This window comes from Pinus tabuliformis, chromosome 9 (assembly GCF_031772625.1).
Source record: "Pinus tabuliformis cultivar Carrire ecotype Pingquan chromosome 9, CPIR1, whole genome shotgun sequence".
Classification (NCBI taxonomy): Eukaryota; Viridiplantae; Streptophyta; class Pinopsida; order Pinales; family Pinaceae; genus Pinus; species Pinus tabuliformis.
Window position 1 is genome coordinate 784,370,086 of NC_142307.1, and position 22,368 is coordinate 784,392,453.

General features: G+C 30.2%; 1 protein-coding gene across 1 annotated transcript; it reads right to left on the reverse strand.

Moving 5' to 3' along the window:
• Positions 1-17,953: 17,953 nt before the first annotated feature.
• Positions 17,954-18,894, reverse strand: LOC149151075 (protein TERMINAL FLOWER 1-like). Its single transcript, XM_089443050.1, has 4 exons — positions 18,652-18,894; positions 18,512-18,555; positions 18,382-18,419; positions 17,954-18,234 (listed from the first exon to the last, which is right to left on the reverse strand). Exons 1-4 carry the CDS (start codon positions 18,892-18,894, stop codon positions 17,954-17,956), a joined length of 606 nt encoding a protein of 201 aa, XP_089299176.1.
• Between the last annotated feature and the right edge of the window lie 3,474 nt (positions 18,895-22,368).

Sequence of the window (22,368 nt, forward strand, 5' to 3'; positions counted from 1 at the left end):
TAGAGTAAAAATTTCCCATGTCTGCACTTATCATTAGTCAGGAGATTGTCGTGAAGAATAAAAGAGACCCAACTATACATGTGAGGATATATGTCCAATGAAGAAACACCAATAAGATCCATCTACACACACCATGAAGAATAGATATCTTAAAAATCATAGTCATCTTGAAAAATGAATGCTTGGGTTTTGATGAAATTGTAATTAGAAATGGATCTCCAAGCTCTCAAATACCCATGTAACATCAATGTTAACCTGAAGATACAAAGATAATAAAAGAGAACTCCATGTGAACATATTGAAGGATCAGATTGTCAAATAATGCGTAAATCGACTAAAGGCCAATAAGGTTAAATTATTTTGATATCATCACTAGTTCGATCAATTAAGTGGCTCAGTATAGAGGGAAATGGAAATCTCGAAAGAGAAATATCATACTATATGTAAAATAAAGTTCTGAGAAAAGGAGTTTCAAATCCATAAATATGAGTGAGGGGGATGTATCAAAACTCTTGGAAACCATTTTATAAATAAAATCATTGCACGAGACTCCAAGATCATGAGACCCAAGTGAAGACAATTAAGTGGGGGTAACATTCCTAATTAATCCTAATGGGCGTGAAAATAGAGGAAAAGGCCGTGTGTATCTTAGGCTAGAAATGTTAGAATGTATCCTAAAATGATTCTGATAAAATGTAGACCCGAAAGTCCAATGAGCCAAAAAGTTTGATGTATCGAGGGAATTATCTCAAAAGAATTATTTTTAAAAATGACATGAGAAGCACAAGTCTAAGATTCCAATATTTATAAGTAAAAGGCTTTGAATCATCTCAAAATAAGGAATTGTGGCTGAAGCAGATGTAATATAAATGAGTGCAGTGTAAAGGCTTAACTCAACTAGTAACTGTAAGATTCAAAACAAGCAGAGGTGATATCATGGAAAATATTATTTTCAGCAAGATTTTACGATTCTCCTTTGCTAGTAGAAAATAAGAACAATAAATAGTATAGCATCCAATTTTAGTTTCATTAATGACTATTGACTCATCTCGCACATTTGTGAAGAAAGGAAATCTTAACTGAAGAAACAATATAAAAAACTATGATTCTGATGAAAAAATAAATACTTCCCTAAATATGTTGCGGATCGGAAGGGATGATTGCTTGCTTTATTCTAAATCTAGGTGAAGCTTGTAAAAAACAAGTCTCCAAATCAAGCTAATGAAGACCTATAAAAATAAGTAAAACATAAATAAGAAATAAACTAATGAAAACATAAATTAAAAACAAATCAAGAAGAACATGTCTACACATATCTTGAAGAGTCGAATTGTAAGAGTACCTTATAGATCTTCACATTCTCCCATGTATTATCTTTAATTCTTTATATGTTCAAAATCATCTATTTATTCAATTTAAATTAACTACTGAGTATTAATTTATTAATTTATATCCACTTCATATTGAAATGCAAGAGCGATGGAAGAGAAATAATGACAAATAAGATCACTTAGCACTTCTTGACAAATTATTATTTCAAAAGTGCCTAGCTGTCATCATTCTTTGAAATTTCATCATTGATGAGAAATGTAATTTAAATCTTATGATGAAACATTGTGTATGATCCAAAGAACTCCATGTTATTTTTTGCTAAAAAGAAATGAATAACAAGGGAAATATTTGGTCCCATTACTTGTTTATTACAAATATGCAAATTAAATTGAACGATAAAGAGAGATGAATTAACAAGAAAAAATAATCTTATTTCTATTCTAACTATATGAGAGAGCATATGACAAAGTATAGTCATATTTCCAGTGAAACCATGCAAGCATTTTATTTCCTGCAGATATGAAGATGTCACAGATGAAAAACACAAATAAAACTACAACTAAATTATTAAAAGAAAATTGCATCTTACTACGTACATATAACAAGTTTGGAAAAATAAAAGTATTTAAAAAATTCTTACCTTGAAACTCTTCCAAAAATCTACCTATAGAATCATGAAAATCGGGATGTATTTTAGTGAATGATTGGAATATGTTCAAAGGAAGAGAAAACAACAGGCCAATCTTGAATGATATATTTTCAAATATTGAAGCCTCGTGAACATTGGCAAAGCCGGAAATCTTCTTGAGAACTGGAAATTCCATATATTTTACAAATGAATCAATAAAGTATGGACTAACATTTAAAATATTTCTAGAAGTGTTTCATTACTGACCAGATTGTAATAATGCACTCTCAAGTGCCAGAATTTGTGATGAACTCATCTGAAAGTCAGAAATAAACTGGCCAAATGTTATCATCAATTAAAATTTCAAAATAAGAAGTAGCCAATGTTCATGCTTGAAATTCTGGAGTTGATTTTCATATAATCTTAACAATGTACTTGACGAGTGTCTAGAATCTAAATGATCAAAGTGCCAGTACAATGTGTTCAGAAATTTAAAAATGAAATTCGAAAGAAAATAAAAATCAAAATGAAGGAACTAAAAACATAGTAGATTAAAATTTGTGTTAATGTTACGAATAGTGGTACAACATTGATGGGATTCATTTGTAAAATTTTCCTTGCCACAAGTGTCAAAAAAAATTATAAAGGTAAAATTATTGTTTGCATTCACTTGCAAAGACGAGAAAATTTCAAGCTTATGATTCAAAAAGGTTATCTCATCATTGTATGAATTATAAATTGGAACAGATTCATGACAACTGAAATCAGTAGGATGATTTTGAGAATGAGATTAGGCTAAAATTATTTCTTGATTAGTGTTCTTTCAACCTTCAAAAATATATTTTGTTAATGAATTGATAAAATGGGAGTGAGACAAAACCATTTTTGAAGAGAAAAAAGGCTCAACATTTTCAGCCTTTAATTCCTCATTATAAATGATGTCATTAGCATTTATTTCCTTTGAATAAAATAAATCAAGACTGGGATGGTAATTAAATGCCAAATTAAGGGAATCTTGAAGATAATTGAAAATATTATTGATTAAATTCTCTCTACCAATATGAGAAGTCAACAATAATTCATCATTATTGAAAACTCATTTGATTTCTAAAATTAAATTTGTGTTCAAAGGGACTCTTGATTGAATTTGATTTATATTATTATTGCTAAAATATCAGGATAGTGAGAAAAATAAGAAGTTGAAGATATATACCTGAAGGTTTCTCTATGTACAGATGATTGCCCACTTTCCAAAATAGACTCTTCCACAATTGTTCCATTGAAAAATTCAGATTATTGATCAATGTCTTGACAAAAATCATATTTACCATATGTTTAATTGATCTGCAAATTATTGGTAGGCTTCTATGGAGTTTGAGATTTATTATTATTAAAAGAAGATTCTAAATTAATTGCAGAAATTTGTAAGTTATTGACATTCTCTAGCTGGTTGAATTACATTAGGGGAGTTTTGGGGTCTAAAATGGGCCTCCTAAGGAAATTATAAAAAAATAGTGAACATAATAAAATAAAATTAGATTACATCATGAAATTTTAGAGGTAAAAATGAAAAAAAAAAACTATTTTTCCAACTCGTATTTTAAAATTATCTCCCTATGGTTTTATTCAAATTTCAAGCAGAAACACTCATTGGATGAATAGTTTGATTTCTCATACAAAAATTACCCATGTTGCATAGTTTTGATGGACCCTAGTACAGGAAAAATGAGAAATACATGAAAAATGTGATTGCAGTCACATTTTTCCATGTGTTTCTCATTTTTCATGTAGCAGGGTCCATCGAAACTATGCAACATGGATACTCATTGGAAAAGGAATTAAATTTTTCATGTAATGAGTACTTGTGCTCAAAATTTGAGTAAAACCTTCGGGAGGTAAGTTGAATCTATGAGTTCAAAAAATAGTTTATTATTTTATTATTTTTTAATCTTTTTACTTTTTTACTCCAAAAAAGGTGAATTATCCCTGATGGTTGACATCATCATCTTTAATCTTATGGGTCCTTAAAAAGTTTATTTTGGTTGTACATTTTTCTTAGGAGGCCCATTTTGGACCTCAAAATTCCCCTAATGCTTGATGTTGATTACTGCTAGTGAACTGTGCATCTTGTTGATTTTCTATTTCATTAGATATAGTAACATTATTTGAATTTGGAAAAGATTTGAAATCATAATCACTTAATTGATAAAAAAAAAAAAATTATGATTAGGATTGATGAACATTATTTCCAATTTTAACTTGTGGAGGATCAACATTATTATTTTGATAAATTGATTCATTAAGAATAATCTATATACTTTTTGTTTCTTTATAACTATCATACAGCAATGACACTAGATGTATGATCCATCCAATTAGTTGGAATTGAGGAGGAAAATTTTTGGACTGAAATTACATCAAATCTAATTCAAATCTAATGTAAAAAGTATCCAAAGTCTCACCTTTCATCCTACGCAATTATTCTAACTGATTACAAACCTTTTTGTAGTCATGTTACTGAAAAGCGTGAAGGAAATTTTTTTAAAACTTGTCCCAACTATATAAAGAGGCAACTATAAGAGATAAGAACAAGTCTTTAGATCTACCTATCAAAGTAAGAGTTAAAATTGCTCAAATAATATCTTCATCAATATTACTTGTTTTGCAATTTATAACAAATTGACGTATATGATTAAAAGTGGATGACGTACCATTATACTTTACCTTATGAAGGGTCTGAACTATCTTTATCAGAGTAGTCATTGGATGGGGTCCAATAAAGCAACTCCAAGCAGGACTTTTACATGGAGCCATAGTAATAAGATTAAATATTAAAGCACACAATCTTCAAAGAAAAAATTTACTGTGGCCCTCCTTGTAGTGCCAAAAATGTTGATGGTCTAAATTGAACTCATCAACATGTAAATGAGACCACCTAGTCAGGACAGTAAATCAACTCCCTTTCCATTTGAAATGGTGGTTCCAACTGGCTCAATTGGGTCTAGTTACCGTATCCCTTACTATGTTATGTTATAGTATGTCTATTAATTTCCAATAGAAAAGAGACATTAGATCTGCCCTCTTGCAGAGATCATGCAAGAAAGTGATCCTTAAGCTGAATAAATGGCTCATCTAGGCCACTCTAAAGTTTGTCCCTTGTGTATGAGGACATCTAGAATGCAATACTTAAAGGTAAATGAAAATATCACCTAATTAACATAAATAGATCCTAAATCTATCTCAATTGAAAGAAGGATTAGCTCCCGTCCCAACCAAGAGCAAGGTAAAAAGGGGATTTGGACCAACTTTGAATTGAAATAAAAATGAATTCAATAAGTGAAGTAAATAATTCCAAGACTTATTACTAGTTCAAGAAAGTATATGTATTCAACTATATGATGAATAATCATCATAACTCTAGTGCACATATATGCAAATTCAAATAAAATGAATTCAAAATAAAAAGATATCATCACATTAAGGAAATAGTTCTCACAAAACAATCATTAATAAAACCAAGAGAAAGTTGTCATGAATTTTCTAAATAGTTAACAAGAATATCCTGCTTAACTATTTAAATTCATAATTTAAATTGATAACAATTAGATCCACAATTAAAACATTGTTTTCAAATGATTAAAACACGCATGTAATAAACAAATTTACAATAGTGCAAAAGTTAAAAAACACATATTTATTTGGATAAAAAATTGCCTCAAATTTTATTAAAAGAGAGATACTAATCAACCTCTATATATGACAACAGTGTATAAGAATTAAAGATCTTATCAAAACATCTGAGTATATGAAATTCTTAGAAAATTTTATCATAACGTGAAACTTTCATAGTTGACATACATCTCTTTTAATATCCATAGGACTCATCCAAACTAGCTAATTATCTACCAAAATATTGCTCTCTACAGTAGTGCAAAAACCCCTCTCTTTGCAAAGAATTTCATCCCCAAGTTTCGTATCTAGAACACCCCGTAAAATCTATAGAAAACATATTTATAATTAAAGAAATCAAAATTAGAGAGTTATTGGAGAAGAAACTTGCTCCAACATATTTTAACTGGCCAAAATTATTCTTTCTCTCTTGTCGGTGAAACTCCATTGTTCCAAGCCTTCTCTTCCTCATCTCCCCAACTTCTTTCCTACCAAAAACCAATTAAAATTCAGAAATTAAAACAAATTTGATGCACAATATAGAAATCAAACCACTTCTCAAGAAATTGTTAAATTAAAATCCAAAGAAATCTTCTTGGTATGGTTGCTTCAAATGGATTATATTAGCGTTTGAGAATTTCTGAGAATGAATTATTGTGAGTAGTTTTCCAAAGCTAATGAAATTTTCCCAAATCCAAAAAGAAAAACTAATTTTTTTTGCAAATTCTTCACTTTGTCTTCTGTTAGATTTCTGGGTCACTAAAAGATTCGATCTGCTAAAATTAGTTTTCCCAGATTATTCTCCTCTATCTTATTTTCCTAATGATCTATTGCGAGTTTAATTGGGATGACTGAATCTTGAATCTTGAGATATGCCTCTACAAAGTTGAGATGCAAAAATATCAGAATTTCTAGAAAAATGCATGTCTAAACTAAAATTTAGAAAATTTAATTAAAAAGCTAATCATAAATTAAATTAAAAAAATTAATTAACTGTTCATTAATTATATACAAAATCAAAGATTATTAAATTAAAATAATTAACTCATTATAAGTTAATTAATTGAATTAGGTAAAAAATTAAATTATATATAAAAAAATTAATCAGATTTTAATTTAATTTAATTAAAACTAGTATTAAAAAAATCATATTAAAATGAATTAAATTACATATATATATATATATATATATATATATATTTTGATTAAATTAAATTAAATTAGAATTAATTTATTAAACATAAATTAATATTAAATTAAAATTCTATTTAATTCGTTCAATATAAAATACAACAAATATAATACCAAACCTTTTATCAAAATAAATAAAATATCATATATACAATAATGTTGGTATTACACTAACGAATAAAAATTAAACCAAATCTCAGGAAGGCCATCGGAGTTATTAAACATTAGGTCATCAGAGGAATTAGAGATCGTTAGTCTCATGAAAAAGGGTCCAAGATCAACGAAGTCCCAAGGTACATCGGGCAGTGATATCGAAGGTTCAATTAATAGAGCTCTGAAATTATATGCTGAGGGAACATCAGGATATTTTGAAATTTCAGAGGTATTTTAAAATTATAAGCTCCGAAATTATATATTCTGAGGTCTCGATGGAATGCGATGATCGAAGGTAGGATTCTCAGAGAGGGAATGAAATGGAGTTGCAATGTGTTAAAAGCTCCGAGGTCCCAAAGAGAGGGAACCAAAGAGGCGAGGAGGACCACATGGATTGGGATTTTTTCTCCTATGTGTAAAGTATAGCCATTTGATGTGCAAAGTATAGCCATTTGATGTGCAGGTCTTACAATTACTTGAGTATTTGGAATTTCGGATTTCAAAACTTTCATTAAAATTTAAGTTTATATTAATTTTCGAAATTTGAAACCGCACAATTTTAATTGTTCTACAATTTGGTTACGATAATTTTGTAAGATTATTAGCGAAAAATTAATTAAAAATCAATATTTACGAATAATTTAAAATAATTAAAATAATATACATTTTGTACATTTTTTGGCCCTCACAATAAAAATTACTTAACTTTGGATAAACATCATTTGTAAATTGTGCAACCAAATGACATGAAACAAGAACTAGTGGAAAGCTTGTGAAAAGTGGAACACAATGAAGCAATTAAAAGAAAAACCTGAAGAAAATAAAAAATTGGTAAAATTGTAGGACACTTGACCAAAAGAAAATATTAAAAGATGTTCTAACCAAAATTTACAGAAAAAGTCCTCATTATTTGAAATAAATAAGTTAAAAATGGGGGTGTTAATTTTTCACCTCGACATCTAGTTATCAAAATTCTAACAATTACCTACTTAATAAAATAATGGAACTTGATGGAAAAGAACAAGAAGTAATCCATTAGGAACATTCATTACATGTTATAATAATTAATGCATACAATATTCATCAAGATATTCTTCAAAAAATTGATCTTCAATAAATTAGGGCATAAAATTTTAACCTAGAATCAATAGCTCGACACATTAGGCATTGAAGAAAAAAATATTCAACCGTGGATTCCAATTAAAATATAACATGAAATATATCCTTCCATTGGACCAAGAAATAGCTCAAAATAATGTGAAAATAAACTTACATACATCAAAATGCATCCAAGCATCTCCAAAATTACCCACAAGAAACAAGTGCAAGTTCTCAAATAGGCCTACTATTAACAAGTTGGATGATGATTGATCACAATGGAGTGATAACCAATATATAATTCCTACTAAATAGTATTATGCCTCAATATCACCTAAAATTGTAAAATAATGTACAATAAAGCCCCTAGGTCATAGGCTGACCTAGTAACGAATGTCCATATAGATAAATATTTATTACAAGGGCTAAAATGTTGATGTCATCTAATCATAGGTGCTCCTAAGGCTTGTGTTGAGGTCTTCTTGTGACATAATGTGTGAAAGGGGCCTACTAAAACTAAGGCCGAGGGGTGCCACCTTCCCTACAGCATCAATCCCTTCAAGTATGAAGTACTCTGTGATGTTGCTCCTCTTGAAGTTTGTGATGTATTATTAGGACAAACTTACTTATGGAAGCATCATGTTTTATATTAGTCTAGACCTCGCTCTGTGATTATTATTTTCTACAATAAGTTGTAAAGGATATCAGAGATAGCCCTGCCTACCACCATCTCTTTGATCTTTGCAATGCAATGGACTAAGATTACTTGATAGACTGGGAACTTTTTTTTCCTTATGATTTTCCCTCAGGGCAAGAAGAAGATTATGACCTCGACTTCCAAAGAGGGCTCCTTTGTACAACAACAACAGATAGACAAGGTAGTGGAGGAGTACACAAACATTTTCACCTCACCTACGAAGGTACCTCTACATCGTTAGGTCAAGCATTCCATTGATATGACCCCAGTCATGCCACTATCTAATGGCTTGATTTATCGACACTCTATTTTGGAGAATGATGAGATCAAGAGGCATATTTGATAGGTATTGTAGAAATGGCACATCATACCAAGCTCATCACCTTATAGGAGCTCAATTGTATTGGTACAAAAGAAAGATGGGACCTTGAGACTCACTATTGACTATTGGGCGCTAAACAAGGTCACTATCCAGAATAGGTACCCAGTGAAATAGATTGATGACCTTCTCGACCAGCTCAAGGTGGCCAAATACTTGCACAAGATTGACTTGAATTCCAGTTATCACCATGTGTGGAAGACTGTCTTCAAATCCAAGGAGGGGCTTTTTGAATGGTTCTTCATGCCTTTCGGGTTGACAAATTCCCCTGCAACCTTCATGAGATTGATGGAATACATCTTGGAACCCTTTGCCAATACATTCACCATATTTGATAGGTCCTCCAAACCCTACAACAACACAAGTTGTGTGCCAATCTCAAGAAGTGCACCTTTGGAATGACCCAACTTCAATATTTTGGGTACATCATTGATGAATAGAGTGTGTACGTGGACCCAGCCAAGATACAAGTCATTTAGGATTGGTATGATGTATAATAGTTATTACTCCTTTTAGGATGGGAAGTTAATTTTCCATTAGGGTCTAGGACATGCAAGGGTTCCTGAGTCTTCTGCGAGAAAGGGCAACATTGTCCCATGAACTAGGTGATAGCCATATGATAAAGGTAGAGCTCATGCTTGCTTTTTTCTGACATGCTAATTTGTACGTCATCATTTGCATTTTGAATTTTGTTTTATTTTTTATGGCCATTATATGTTTTTTCCATTTCTTTCAACTGCATCGAGCTCACAGGGTGCATTTTGATGCCCTACTTAAGGTATGAGGATGTGTGGATGTAAAATCCCAATGAACCAATGGTTAGTTGACCCAAAGAAGGAATGAAAAATAAGGGCTCATAGTGTGCAGAGTGAAGTGATAAGTATGGAAAAGGGGAATATGGGACATGCTCTCTCAATCATAGATCTCTAAGTACTGTCCCTTCCTAAAACCATGGGCCATTAAGGGTGGTCCCATTGGGTTATGATAGAAATTAAACCCCCATTTAAGGTGAGGGAAAAAGACTACAACCAAGATCCATCTTTCTTCCAGGTCAGCTCATAATGCATGTCAGAATGCCCAAATACAAACAAGTGTAAGCACGTGATTACATAATGAATAAAGTATGTTTTGATCATAAGCCCACATTCCAACATGTGCTCTTAACAAATGGGTGAGGAATAATATGACTAATGTATAGGGAGGCCATATGAATGGTACATCATGTCATTTGCATATGAATGGTGCATCTGTCTCAAATTCCATATTTTATTCCTCATAGAAATAATTAAAATTGGCATAGTCTATACTGCATTTTTTGGCCTCTCTACATAAGCTTGGAGTATGTCATTAAATGAGAAAAGTGTCTCCCTAATATTTTGATTGATAAAATCTAGTCATCACCATTGTCAGTCGAAGGCCACTTCTGTTTAATATGGTCATGCATAATGGTAAATATCTCACCCTATTTCTTTCCTTAAACTTGTAAATATCTATGTAAAGATAAAAACATTCATGAAATGCAAGGTTTCTTTATTTTTTTCTACAAATTTCATGATATATATATTCTCAAACCCTCCAGGTGCTTTAGTCTTGGGTTTGGAAGAGGTACCCATCTTAGAAAGATAATTGTGCTCTTGTATACATTTCCTTCATGTGAACACAACGACCATTTCGTTGTTTGTAGTATTATACCTAATTTACCATGTTGCCTTACATTCTAAGAAACAATTTAACCATTTAGGTTTTATGAAGTCCTAATAATGCTTTATTTATAAATTATCATGGTATAAATTTGGTGCAATTAAGAAATTTAGGGAGGTCACAACGTTGGTTGCTTATATATTGATATATTCTAGTAAGATTATAAAATTCCTTTATTTCTTAGAAAATTTATAGTTTGAATTTTTGTTTAATATGTTACCATAGTATGCCTCACATTATAAGAAACAATTTAACCATTTAGGTTTTATGAAGTCCTAATAATGCTTTATTTATAAATTATCATGATATAAATTTGGTGCAATTAAGAAATTTAGGGAAGTCACAACGTTGGTTGCTTATATATTGTTATATTCTAGTAAAATTATAAAATTCCTTTATTTCTTAGAAAATTTATAGTTTGAATTTTTGTTTAATATGTTACCATAGTATCTCCGTTAATGCGCACATGAGTTTTTCTCCCTCCACTACAAACATTATTTCCCTATGTCATGTTTTTTCAACCCTTGTAATAACATACATAGATAATTTATTATTTTGTTTATAAAGTTGACATGATAAATTTATTTACACACGATGGTTTTTAAGAAAACGTGGGCATAACCGCAGGAAGAATAATAGAGGAAGAGAAAGACTACTACCCACATAAAACATGGTTTTTGATTGATGGAAGATATACAATGTTTATATAATGTGTGTTTTTATATCATGAGCACTTTCACCTTTAGTAGTTTAGTTTGTAGCCCCAACATCATTACATACACAACTTATGTTTCACTATACACTTCTAATATTTCAACATTCATAGTACAGCATTATAGTCTCAACTTTGATACATATGACAGTTCTCTATACATGTTTTGTTCTCAATAAGGTATTTTTTTACAGCATTATGTTGGGTTCATGGCATGTATACGTGGAGGACTAAATTTTGTTGTACATACATGGTTGAGCTATGTACATGATGATTTTTATGGTTTATATATACATGATGTTAGGAGGCACAAATATTTTTCTATGGTTATTTGTCTCATAATATGGTTATTTGTCTCTTTATGATGCATACTTTTCCATGGAAAGGAAGAGAAGTACAAGGTGGATATGTGATATTTTTTTGTTTATATTTTTTTTATACATGTGCATGGTTCGTACTTATGTTGGTTCTCGGTGGATATGTTGTGGCATGAAAGCACGACAATGTTTTTAGTAAAAATATTTTTCTTGGAATATTCATTTTAGAGTGTTATTATTAAATAAACATTAAAAGTTGGGAAATGAAGATATGTTATCGCATGAAAGCACGACAATGTTTTTAGTAAAAATATTTTTTTTGGAATATTCATTTTAGAGTGTGTTATTATTAAATAAACATTAGAAGTTGGGAAATAAAGTTAAGTGAACCATTTAATAGTGAGGGCCCCACTTCTTTAAACCATTATTAATAAAAGTTAAATTAAATGTAACTCACGCTTTAGAACACTCCATTCACGTAATACAATCAATCCTAATTAAAAAAATAATATTAAAAAAATTCCTAATTAATTAACCTTCTTAACTGCATCCAAGGCATACAAAAGGAATGGATTCTATGAAGGAAACGAAATAATACTCCAAGAAGCATTATGCCCCAAAATTAATAGCTGCCATTTTTTCTTCTAATTTTCTTTCTTTTAGTTAAAGGAGCTAATCTATTTGTGGTAGAAGACTTCTTTCGAAAGGGATTCAAGGACTAAAAAGAAAATATATTCAATTGTTCATATTTTTTAAGTAAATTTGACTTTTTTTTGTTAATAAAAAAAATATTGATAAAAGGTCCAGCTTTAATAGATAGTTCTAATAGCCCTTTATTTTGCAATGAAACCAAGCAAATTTAATTATATGAGGTTGTCAAATCCTAATTTATCAAGATTGCTTGACAAAATATTCACATATGATTTATTGGCATTGTGAATATTTAGAATAAAGTCTTACAAAGGGTTTTCACATAACCCTTCTTTATAGATTAGTGAGTAGTGTACTCACATATTTTTTATACAGGTTCAATGCTTTTTGCCCCTCATTTTGTGTATACATTTTCTTAGTTTTCTCCGTAATTTGTCATTGAGCGTTTATTTTATTTATTGTTGAACTTAATGCAAGTTATTAACAATGTTTTTGGAGTGTGGTGGCTTCCATATCATTGTTTAGTGGGTTATCCAATAACCTTTGACTTCACTTTTAAATTGTTGGTATATATTTTACAATGTAGATTTCACATTTGTTTTCATATTCCTATTTTTATTTCATTTTGTGTATTTTATTTAAACTTGTGTGCAATTGTAAATCAAAGTGTCTATATTGTAATTATATCTCTTAATTCCCTAAATTAATTCATCCAAAATTCAAGCATAAAGGATTAGGTTTAGCCTGATTATCTCACTTGATTGGTGAGATTCAATGGGCTTATTAGAGAAAGCATAAAAGATCCTCTCTTGGTCAACATATTGAATTTCACTAATCTCATATAGATATTTTACCTAAGGAGCTTATGTATACCTCCTTATATATTTGAAAATTTCACAGCGTGAAAAGTCCTAGAAAAGAAGTTACCGTAAAAATATGGATATGGCCTATTTAAAATTGATTTTATGATCATTCATAAACCCTAACATGCATAAATAATATCTCCAAACATATTTCAAACCAAATTATGCAATTTTTACCTAATATACTACTATATGTCTCCATAGATCTCTAAATATTTCAGAGCCTAAAACATACAAGAAAATAAGTTATAGTGATACTTCCAAATTGGATTGTTTTAAGCTAATTTTAGGAGTATTTTGAAATCTCTAAAATTATAGAGAAACAAATTTTGAAATTTTTACCATGGGTGTGTGTATATATATATATATATATATATATATATATATATATATATATATATATATATATATATATTTCATACCTCTCTCAAAATTTCATAGTTTCAATCTTTTAAAAAATAATGTTGTAATAAAAACATCAAATTGACATTTTTGAAGTATATTTTAGGAAAATTTAGGAAGCCTAATTTCCTTTAAAGTGCATGTCACCAAATATATAGAAAAATAATACTTGAAATTTTTTCCACATGAACATCAAAAATTCACGGTCTCAAAAAACTTAAAAGAAAATTTACTATGAAAATGTGAACATGACTCATTCACTCTACAAACCACATTTGTGCACCACCGTTAAAACCCCAAGACTATTTTCTGGCTTGTCTTGTGCAGATTAGATCTCTTATTTCTTAGATGGTATTCAAACTTCAAACAATGTTTATGCATTCACTTATGGGTTTGATTTAAAGTAATATTTGATATCTCCTCATTCCTATGGTGTTAGAGGGAGTGAGATATAACATTGAAAAGGTCTTGGAATAATATTTTTGACTATATATCCTTTGCTCTCATTAGAGATAGGTATTTAGAGTTAAAGGACCTTCAAATATTGGGTATCCGAATAAGGCATAAAAAAATAGGCATCCAAACACTATTCACTATTTCCAACAGTTCTCATCTTGGAACCTTTACCTTCGACATATGTACTCTCCCCTTTTCTTTAACATCAATAGAAACAATATTTACAATACCCTATGCACAACATTCCCATTAGTTCTAAGGATACAGGTCTATCTATGCACCAAAAGGATGCATTTTTAATATTTAGTATGAAATCATATAGATTTCAAAAAACCTTAAATAAGGATTCATGAACATGAGACACTTACCTTGTTAAGTTTAAAATATACCTGTAGCTGATGAAGGATGATTCTTTTTCAATCCAACCATAGGCTCAACTATAAATATAACTCTTTTACAGTTGAACACACCCTAGCTAGACCATGATGTCGTCAAGGAATTTTTTACTCAAAAACCATAAGGTGGAAGAATGAAGGCCACTATCGTTCATAACCAAAAATAAAAATAAAAATTCTTGAAATCCTCTAATGTAATAGCCTACTCAAATTCATAAGTGTCTCCTAAAATAGCTTACGTAACATAAGGGATTCTATTAATTTCCCTAGAAATCCCTCAAAACCCTCAAATGTTAGTTCCTCCTTGCTTGCTCTACAAAATACCTAGAAAGGTAGCTCGAGTTAAAGACACTTCTACTTGATCTTCCTAGTTTGAAAATGGATCTCACAAACCCTCACTATTTTTCAACCAACCAAAATGCTTTTGGAAAACATTTTCACTCAAAAATTTCCTTTACTCTAGTTGTGTGTATCCATTGCTTGTTGCATGCAAAATTGGTTGCATTCTAGCCACCCTCAACATGAGATTTCATGCATCCAATTAGTAATTTTGAAGTGGATACTTTCCCATACCTGAGGAATGACTTGTAAAATTTCTAACTAGTACATATACTTATGGAATTTTGCTTGCTCAAGTACCAACTCACCTAATAATTGGCTTCTTGGATTTGGGATATATATATATATATATATATATATATATATATATATATATATATAGTTGTAGCTTATCAAAAAATTATAGTTTTAACATGTAACAATTTCCACCTTTCCCTCTTCCACTCTCACTGTAGGTTTTTATTAATAGAAAAAACATAATTTCGTTGTTAAAATCTTTAAAAAATATATCCATATTATTTAAAAATAAAGTATTACAAATGAGCACGGCTAACAAAATCATTTCATTATAACTTTGATTTGAACCATGAGAGAAATTCAAATTTTGTATTACGCATTTGTAAGCATATTGACTAGCTAAAATGAAATTCCAAATCATATTTATAGACTTATAATATAAACTATGTATTATGTATATGTATAATTATAAATTATAAATAAAAATATTAAAAATATAATTATAACCTAATAATTCAAAATGCATTAGTTCCATAAAATTAAATCTTATTAATATAATTTTTATTAAAAATAATAATAATATATTTTTTTTATTTTTTAATCAAAATGTAACATAAAAACATCTCTATAAAAAAACACATATTGTAAATACTATACATGCTATGGAAATGGTGTTGGAAACCCTCTTGCCAGTTTTAATATGAAGTCACATTCCAATATTTTTTCTCCAAACAAAATAACACGAAAAGAAAAATTTAGAATTATTAATATTTTATTGTTAAAACAATATAACATGCAAACATTAATATCATTAATATACGTCAGATATGAATTTTTGAATAGTCATTTTGATTTGTGATGTCAACATAAAATGTCTATAGGTCATACAGGTTTAATATTGCTGACTATGTTTAAGCATAAACATATACATTTTATAGGTGTGGCATAACTGATATCAATTTACATTAAACAAATATAATGTGTAAAACTATCTTAAAGCCATTCATATCTCAATTTATTACATTGATGATCCATATTTAAACATGAGGAATGAAAAAGATAAATTATTTTTTTCCATTCTTTACAATCCAAGAGCATTTTCAAAAAGTTTCAATTTGGTTTTTCTAATATTTATTCAATCTTATAACTAAATTTATATATTAATACTTATCTATTATAAACTCTTAAAATAATCAATTTTCTCAACTCTAGTCCACTTCAATCGTCTCACAATACATGTATAACACGTCTTACTTTATACATGTATAATACATCTTACTTTATGACGCATCTTATTTTGTGATTATTACATTATATATATTATTATATTATTTAAAAGTGAGTGGTTTCATCTCCCTCAATGTAAATGAAATATTAATTCAACTCTTTTAAATAGAATTTATTCTTTTCCTTTTAATAAAATAAGAAAAAGTTATTACTAAGTTAGAGATTGAGTTTAATTGAAGATTAAAAAAATGACTACTTATTTATAAGTTTTTTTTCATTCTAATAAAATAAGAAAATGTTATTATTATACTGAATATATTAAACCATCTATAAGAAACACATTGACCTAAATATGAAAATGTTATTATTATGCTAAATATATTAAACCATCTATAAGAAACACATTGACCTAAATATAATAAATGTTATTGTTATACTAAATATATTATTATACTAGTACTAAAAGCAGCACTATCAACACATAGACACCTTCTAAGTATACTTTGATGGGAATCTTTTAACTGTTTACTAAAACATATTTTCATTTTAAGCTCATGTAACTTTAATAACTTTAGGGATTACTTCTGTTAAAATCTGGTAGTGTCCTCTAATAGCACAAATTATCTCTAGTGAGTAGGAAAGTATCATTGAAAGTGTCTGATCCTATAAGTAGATCAAGTTTGTTTAACTATTTCTTCAGGGTTAAGAATTTATGAGCCATGACTTCCTAAGTATGCGATGGTGTTGGGTCCAATAATTAAGTAATTTATTAGTCGTGCTTTATGGTGGCAGAAACCATATGATTACCATTTAAACGATGTAATATTGCATTGTCATGATTTGTATCGTTCAAGGATGTAATATTGCATTCATGCGGTAAATGTTTGTTTTATTTTACTTCTATTTTTATTGGCATTTCACAATATGTTCCGTGTTGCATCTTGAAAATATTTCGTTAGATCGAGTATCTTGAACATGATGTTAGCAGCATTTTCTGTTTACGTTCTGCTAAATTTTAGCAATTCGTTAGAAATTCTTTTTATTTTAAATGTATGACAGATTCCAAAATTTAAATTAAAAACTAAAGTTAAGTGATAAACGTGATGAAGTCTTTTATTAAGAAATGGGAAGTAAAATTTGCTTGACAGATGCGCGCTTCGATTCTTGATCTTGGCCAAGATTCTCGATCTTGGAATGACAAATTCAAGATGTTGTTAGATAGCTTGGTTATAAATCGCACTGAACATATCTAATGGGCTAACAAAAGATTTATCGAAGATAATTTTTTGATTCAATTTACATATATTTATTCATTTCGGGGCTTTCGAACATTGTCCAAATTACAAATAGTTACAATTTCCCATGTTAATATATAAATGACAACCACAAAGTTCTTGCAACGCAGAAAATGGTCCAACGTACTCATGAATTTGATTTTCAGAAAAATGACACTCAAGCTGGTACATGACCCTCCTATAAAACATCCGCTACTTCATCGTTTCTTGTTTATTCGCCTGTTGCTTGTTGAGTAGCTGGTGCTGCATTTTGTCCAGGATATTCTACGTTCATTCTTGGTTCATTTTCATTCTCAATCTTGATATAGAAAAAACCAGCGGCCATCGGTGGTCCAAGTCGATTTTCAATGGCAAAAGCTCTGGTGCTGAAATTCTCCCGTGCGTTGGGCCCAATTAAGGGATGACATGGATCTTTGAACAATGCGAAAACCATCTTGCTAGTACGCGTGGGTGTCGGAGCTTCGTACGTGTGAAGACTGTCGCTCGGCAAAACTAATATCGCACCACAAAGAAACACATCAGATTTTGATCATTCGATCCAACACATTAACACGCATTAAACCGAAATAACATTAACACACATTCAATTCAATGATTTCAAAGTTCAAGAAAAAGTGACAACGGCCATGATATCCATACCAACATAAGGCTTGCTGCTAAAACGTTGGGTATTCAGCCTGCACAATGTACAGATTAATGCTTTTATTTAGATGAAATAGATATGTGTGCAATATATTATTCAGAAATTTGCGAGAGGATTATGACATACCAGTGCAAATACTCGTGCCCTGGAGTTTCAGGATCAGTCATCACCTGATTGTTTGGATTTATGAAAGACTTTAGTTATGTGGTTATGAAAAATTCATGATGAGTAAATAATAATCGTGAATTGAAATAAAAATTAGTTACCAATATGAATATGGAGTTGAGAAATATATTGGGATCAGGGAGCCCATTATAATCTACGTCAAAAAAAATGAATGGTGGGGATAGCATGTCATCGGGCGATACTTCCTCGCCCAAGCTGGTTTTCGTGTAGCCGCAGAGTACAGAAAGCTTGTAAAGAGGATCGAAATCGTCGACAACCCCTCCGATAACTCCTGCTGCCAGAAGCTGCTCTCTTATTTTCTGCATCCACCTTTCTCGAAACATTCTCTGGTTAAGGCAAGAAAATCCCAGTCGAATACTGGTAGAGCGGAATGATTGTGGCGGCCCCGCATGAATCAGAAGCACGATTTGATGGTTGAAGTTGTGTTACGCTGCCACTTTGATAGCGTCTCCTCTAGAGCTAGAGAGCTATATAAATAAATTAAATTGCCGTTAATCCATCGACAAGTGTCACAATATTTTTCGTATTAGCTATATTATATTATTATTAATTATAAAATTCATGCAATAAGATTTTTCTTCATGAGATTTCCGAACCATTTTTTCAGGGTGCTGAATCCGAATATGCAGTTAAAAAACCATTTTAAGTGCAACAAATCATGATTTCATCTCAATTTCTTCCGCCGGATTCCGTCACCGGAATCTCAAAAAGTCGCATTATAGACAACTCCTTTATATAATTTATATTTAATTAATATATTTCAACTAATTGAATTAACTTTAAAAATAGAAATAATATAACTTTAAAAAAATAAATTTTAATATTTGATATATAATTATGATTTAAAAATATTATAAAATTTAAATCTTTACGGTTTATTTAATAATAATGGTTGATAATTAAATTAAAATTTTAGAAAACTTATTTAGCATGCAAACTCTCACTGTTATTATTATTGTAAATAAGAAATATTTGTCTTTTATTTTTCAAAATAACTAAGCATTTTTGTATATAATGTCTTTCAGTGTATTGATTTATGGGAGTAGACAAGCGTTATGTAAATTAATTAGTTACATTTTTATTCGAATTCCAGCTTCTCTGATCTATATCATAATGTATAAAATATTTTTGGAAAGATATTGAAGATTTTGGTCCATGTGTTTCAAGCCAACAAGTGTAATTCATCTTGAGGACATTATGAAGAAATAGGTCAAGGAAGATGGTTAAATAGGGAGAGAGGTCAACCTAACAGCTAGAAGAAAATTGCTATATTTGACCAAGGGAGGAAAAGGGAAAGGTTTAATATTTCCAAATTAAATTTTATTTATTTATTAATTGATTATTTTAATTTTATTAATATCTATATATAAATATTAATTATCAATTAATTTAACTCAAATGGCTATATTTGATTAGGGTTTTAGTTTACTTCTTTATAAAGGGCTATGCTTAAAATTAATTTATTATTATTTTTATAGATATTAATATATAAATATAGTATTCTAAACTAAAAATAAATATTAAATTGTAATGTTACTAAACACTAGTATAATGTTAACAATACTAATATTTATATTACTAATGCTAATACTATTGATAATTATAATGTTAATGAACACTAGTATTAATGTTAATAACTATAATATCCATATTATTAATACTAATACTATTGTTATTATAACATTACTAAACATTAGTGTTAATGTTAATAATACTAATATTCATATTATTAATGCTAATACTATTGATAATTATAATGTTACTGAACACTAGTATTAATGTTAATGATACTAGTATCCATATTATTAATACTAATACTATTGATAATTATAATATAACTAAACACTAGTAACAAAAAAAAAAAAAAACTGACAAAGGGTGTAGTCAAAGATAGAGAAAAATCTAAGAAGAGAGGGTGGAAATCCAACAACTACTATTTTTCCAACCATCATCCCTATTAATATTACTGGAAGACCTCTAAATTTCAATGGCTTCTCTAAACTTGCGATGATGGAAATGAGGAATTTTAGCGATAACCCTAGCCTCCTCAATGCATATATGATGCTTGGTCTTCTCTATGTGTTCAGCCAACGCTGAAGATTTGGTCCTCCCGTGCTTCATATTAGCAACGTGTTCCTTGATTCTCTAGTTAGTAGAATGATCGGTTTCACCAATGTATGAGTTTCCATAGGAACAAGGGATTATATAAACCCCTTTCATATCCATAGGGTTCACTTGGTCTTTAACAGACATTAGGGAACTTCTAATGGTGCTGAGGGGTCTAAAGGTCGGGGGAATATTATGTTTTTTCAGGATTCTCGCAATCTTGTCAGTCGTCCCTTGGATGAAGGGGAGGTGGACTCCCAAACTATGATCAATGGGTACCTTCTTGACCCTGGGACTCATCCTCGCTTTGATTAAGGCTTTGACAACCTGTTGCCTACTATAACCATTATGGACAAAAACATTAAGAAGATGGGATTTTTCTTTAGAAAAGTGGTCTTCATCATAAATTCTTAAAGCACGAGTGGTTAACGTGTTGAGAACACCTAACTTATGAGCAGGAAAATGGTGGGAATTGGCATGAAGTTATTGCTCAATATGAGTCTTTTTATAATACACCTCATGGGAGAATGATCCATCAGCTTTCTTAGAAATGAGGACATCGAGAAACAGAAGACAACCATCAACTTCACGCTCCATCGTAAACTTAATGGAGTTAGACTAATAATTGAGATGTTGGAAAAAGAGATCTAATTTACCAGGCCCGTGCTCCCAAATGGTGCAGGTGTCATCAACAAATATTTTCCAAAGCTTAGGTTTAAAAATAATTGAGGATAAAGCCTTGGATTCAAAGTCTTCCACGAACAAGTTAGCTATGATAGGGGATAGTGGGGAACCCATGGCTATCCCCTAGGTTTGTTCATAAAACTCACCTTCAAAACATAAAAAAGTAGAAGTGAGGCAAATCTATAATCTTGGAATTATTCATGTCATCGTTATTACATATATCAAATTTATAATCAACATTATTCACATAGTAGGATGGGATGGAAGACCGATTAGGAACAAAAGGGATGGATGGAGACCAAGGAACTGGAAGAATGTCTGAAGAATCAGAGTATTGAACACAGTGTTGAGATGGATATGAACCATGCGAAAGGGGGCAGGGAGAAACATCAATTGATCTTTCGCTGGGGGTGGCTAGGTCCGCAGAAAGGATCAAGGGACCTGAGAGATGCGAGTCGGAGAGGGGAAGTAAGCAAGGTGAGGGATGCAGGTTGAAGAGGGGGACCGAGGACAGGATATGTTTTCCACTTCCATTTTAAGGTGCTTCTTAGTCACCTTACCATGGACACATGAGTAGTGAATCTGGTGAGAGGGATCTTTTTACTTCTGCAAAAGGAAGAAACAATATGTTAACTATTTTAGTATAGGTTGTTATTTTATAAGTGGTATTAATTTTTGGTTAAAATATGCCACATGTTTTGTTCAAAATTTGATGACTAAAAAAAGGTTTCTTGGAATCCCAACCCGATTTTAATCTCACCTTATCACTCCCATTTAGTTAAATTTCATTTCCCATAAACATATATTCAACATATAGAATTATGGAAATGCAATTTTTAAAACACATGGAACTATGAAAATAAATATGAACATAAACATACTAGAAACACACATAAAAATACACATTGATTTTTTTTCAACTTAGACTCAAGCAAAACCCCTTCAATCTTCACCGGGGAAAACCTTTTAGAGAGCTTTTCAAATTTATTCATCTTTCAAGTTCAGGA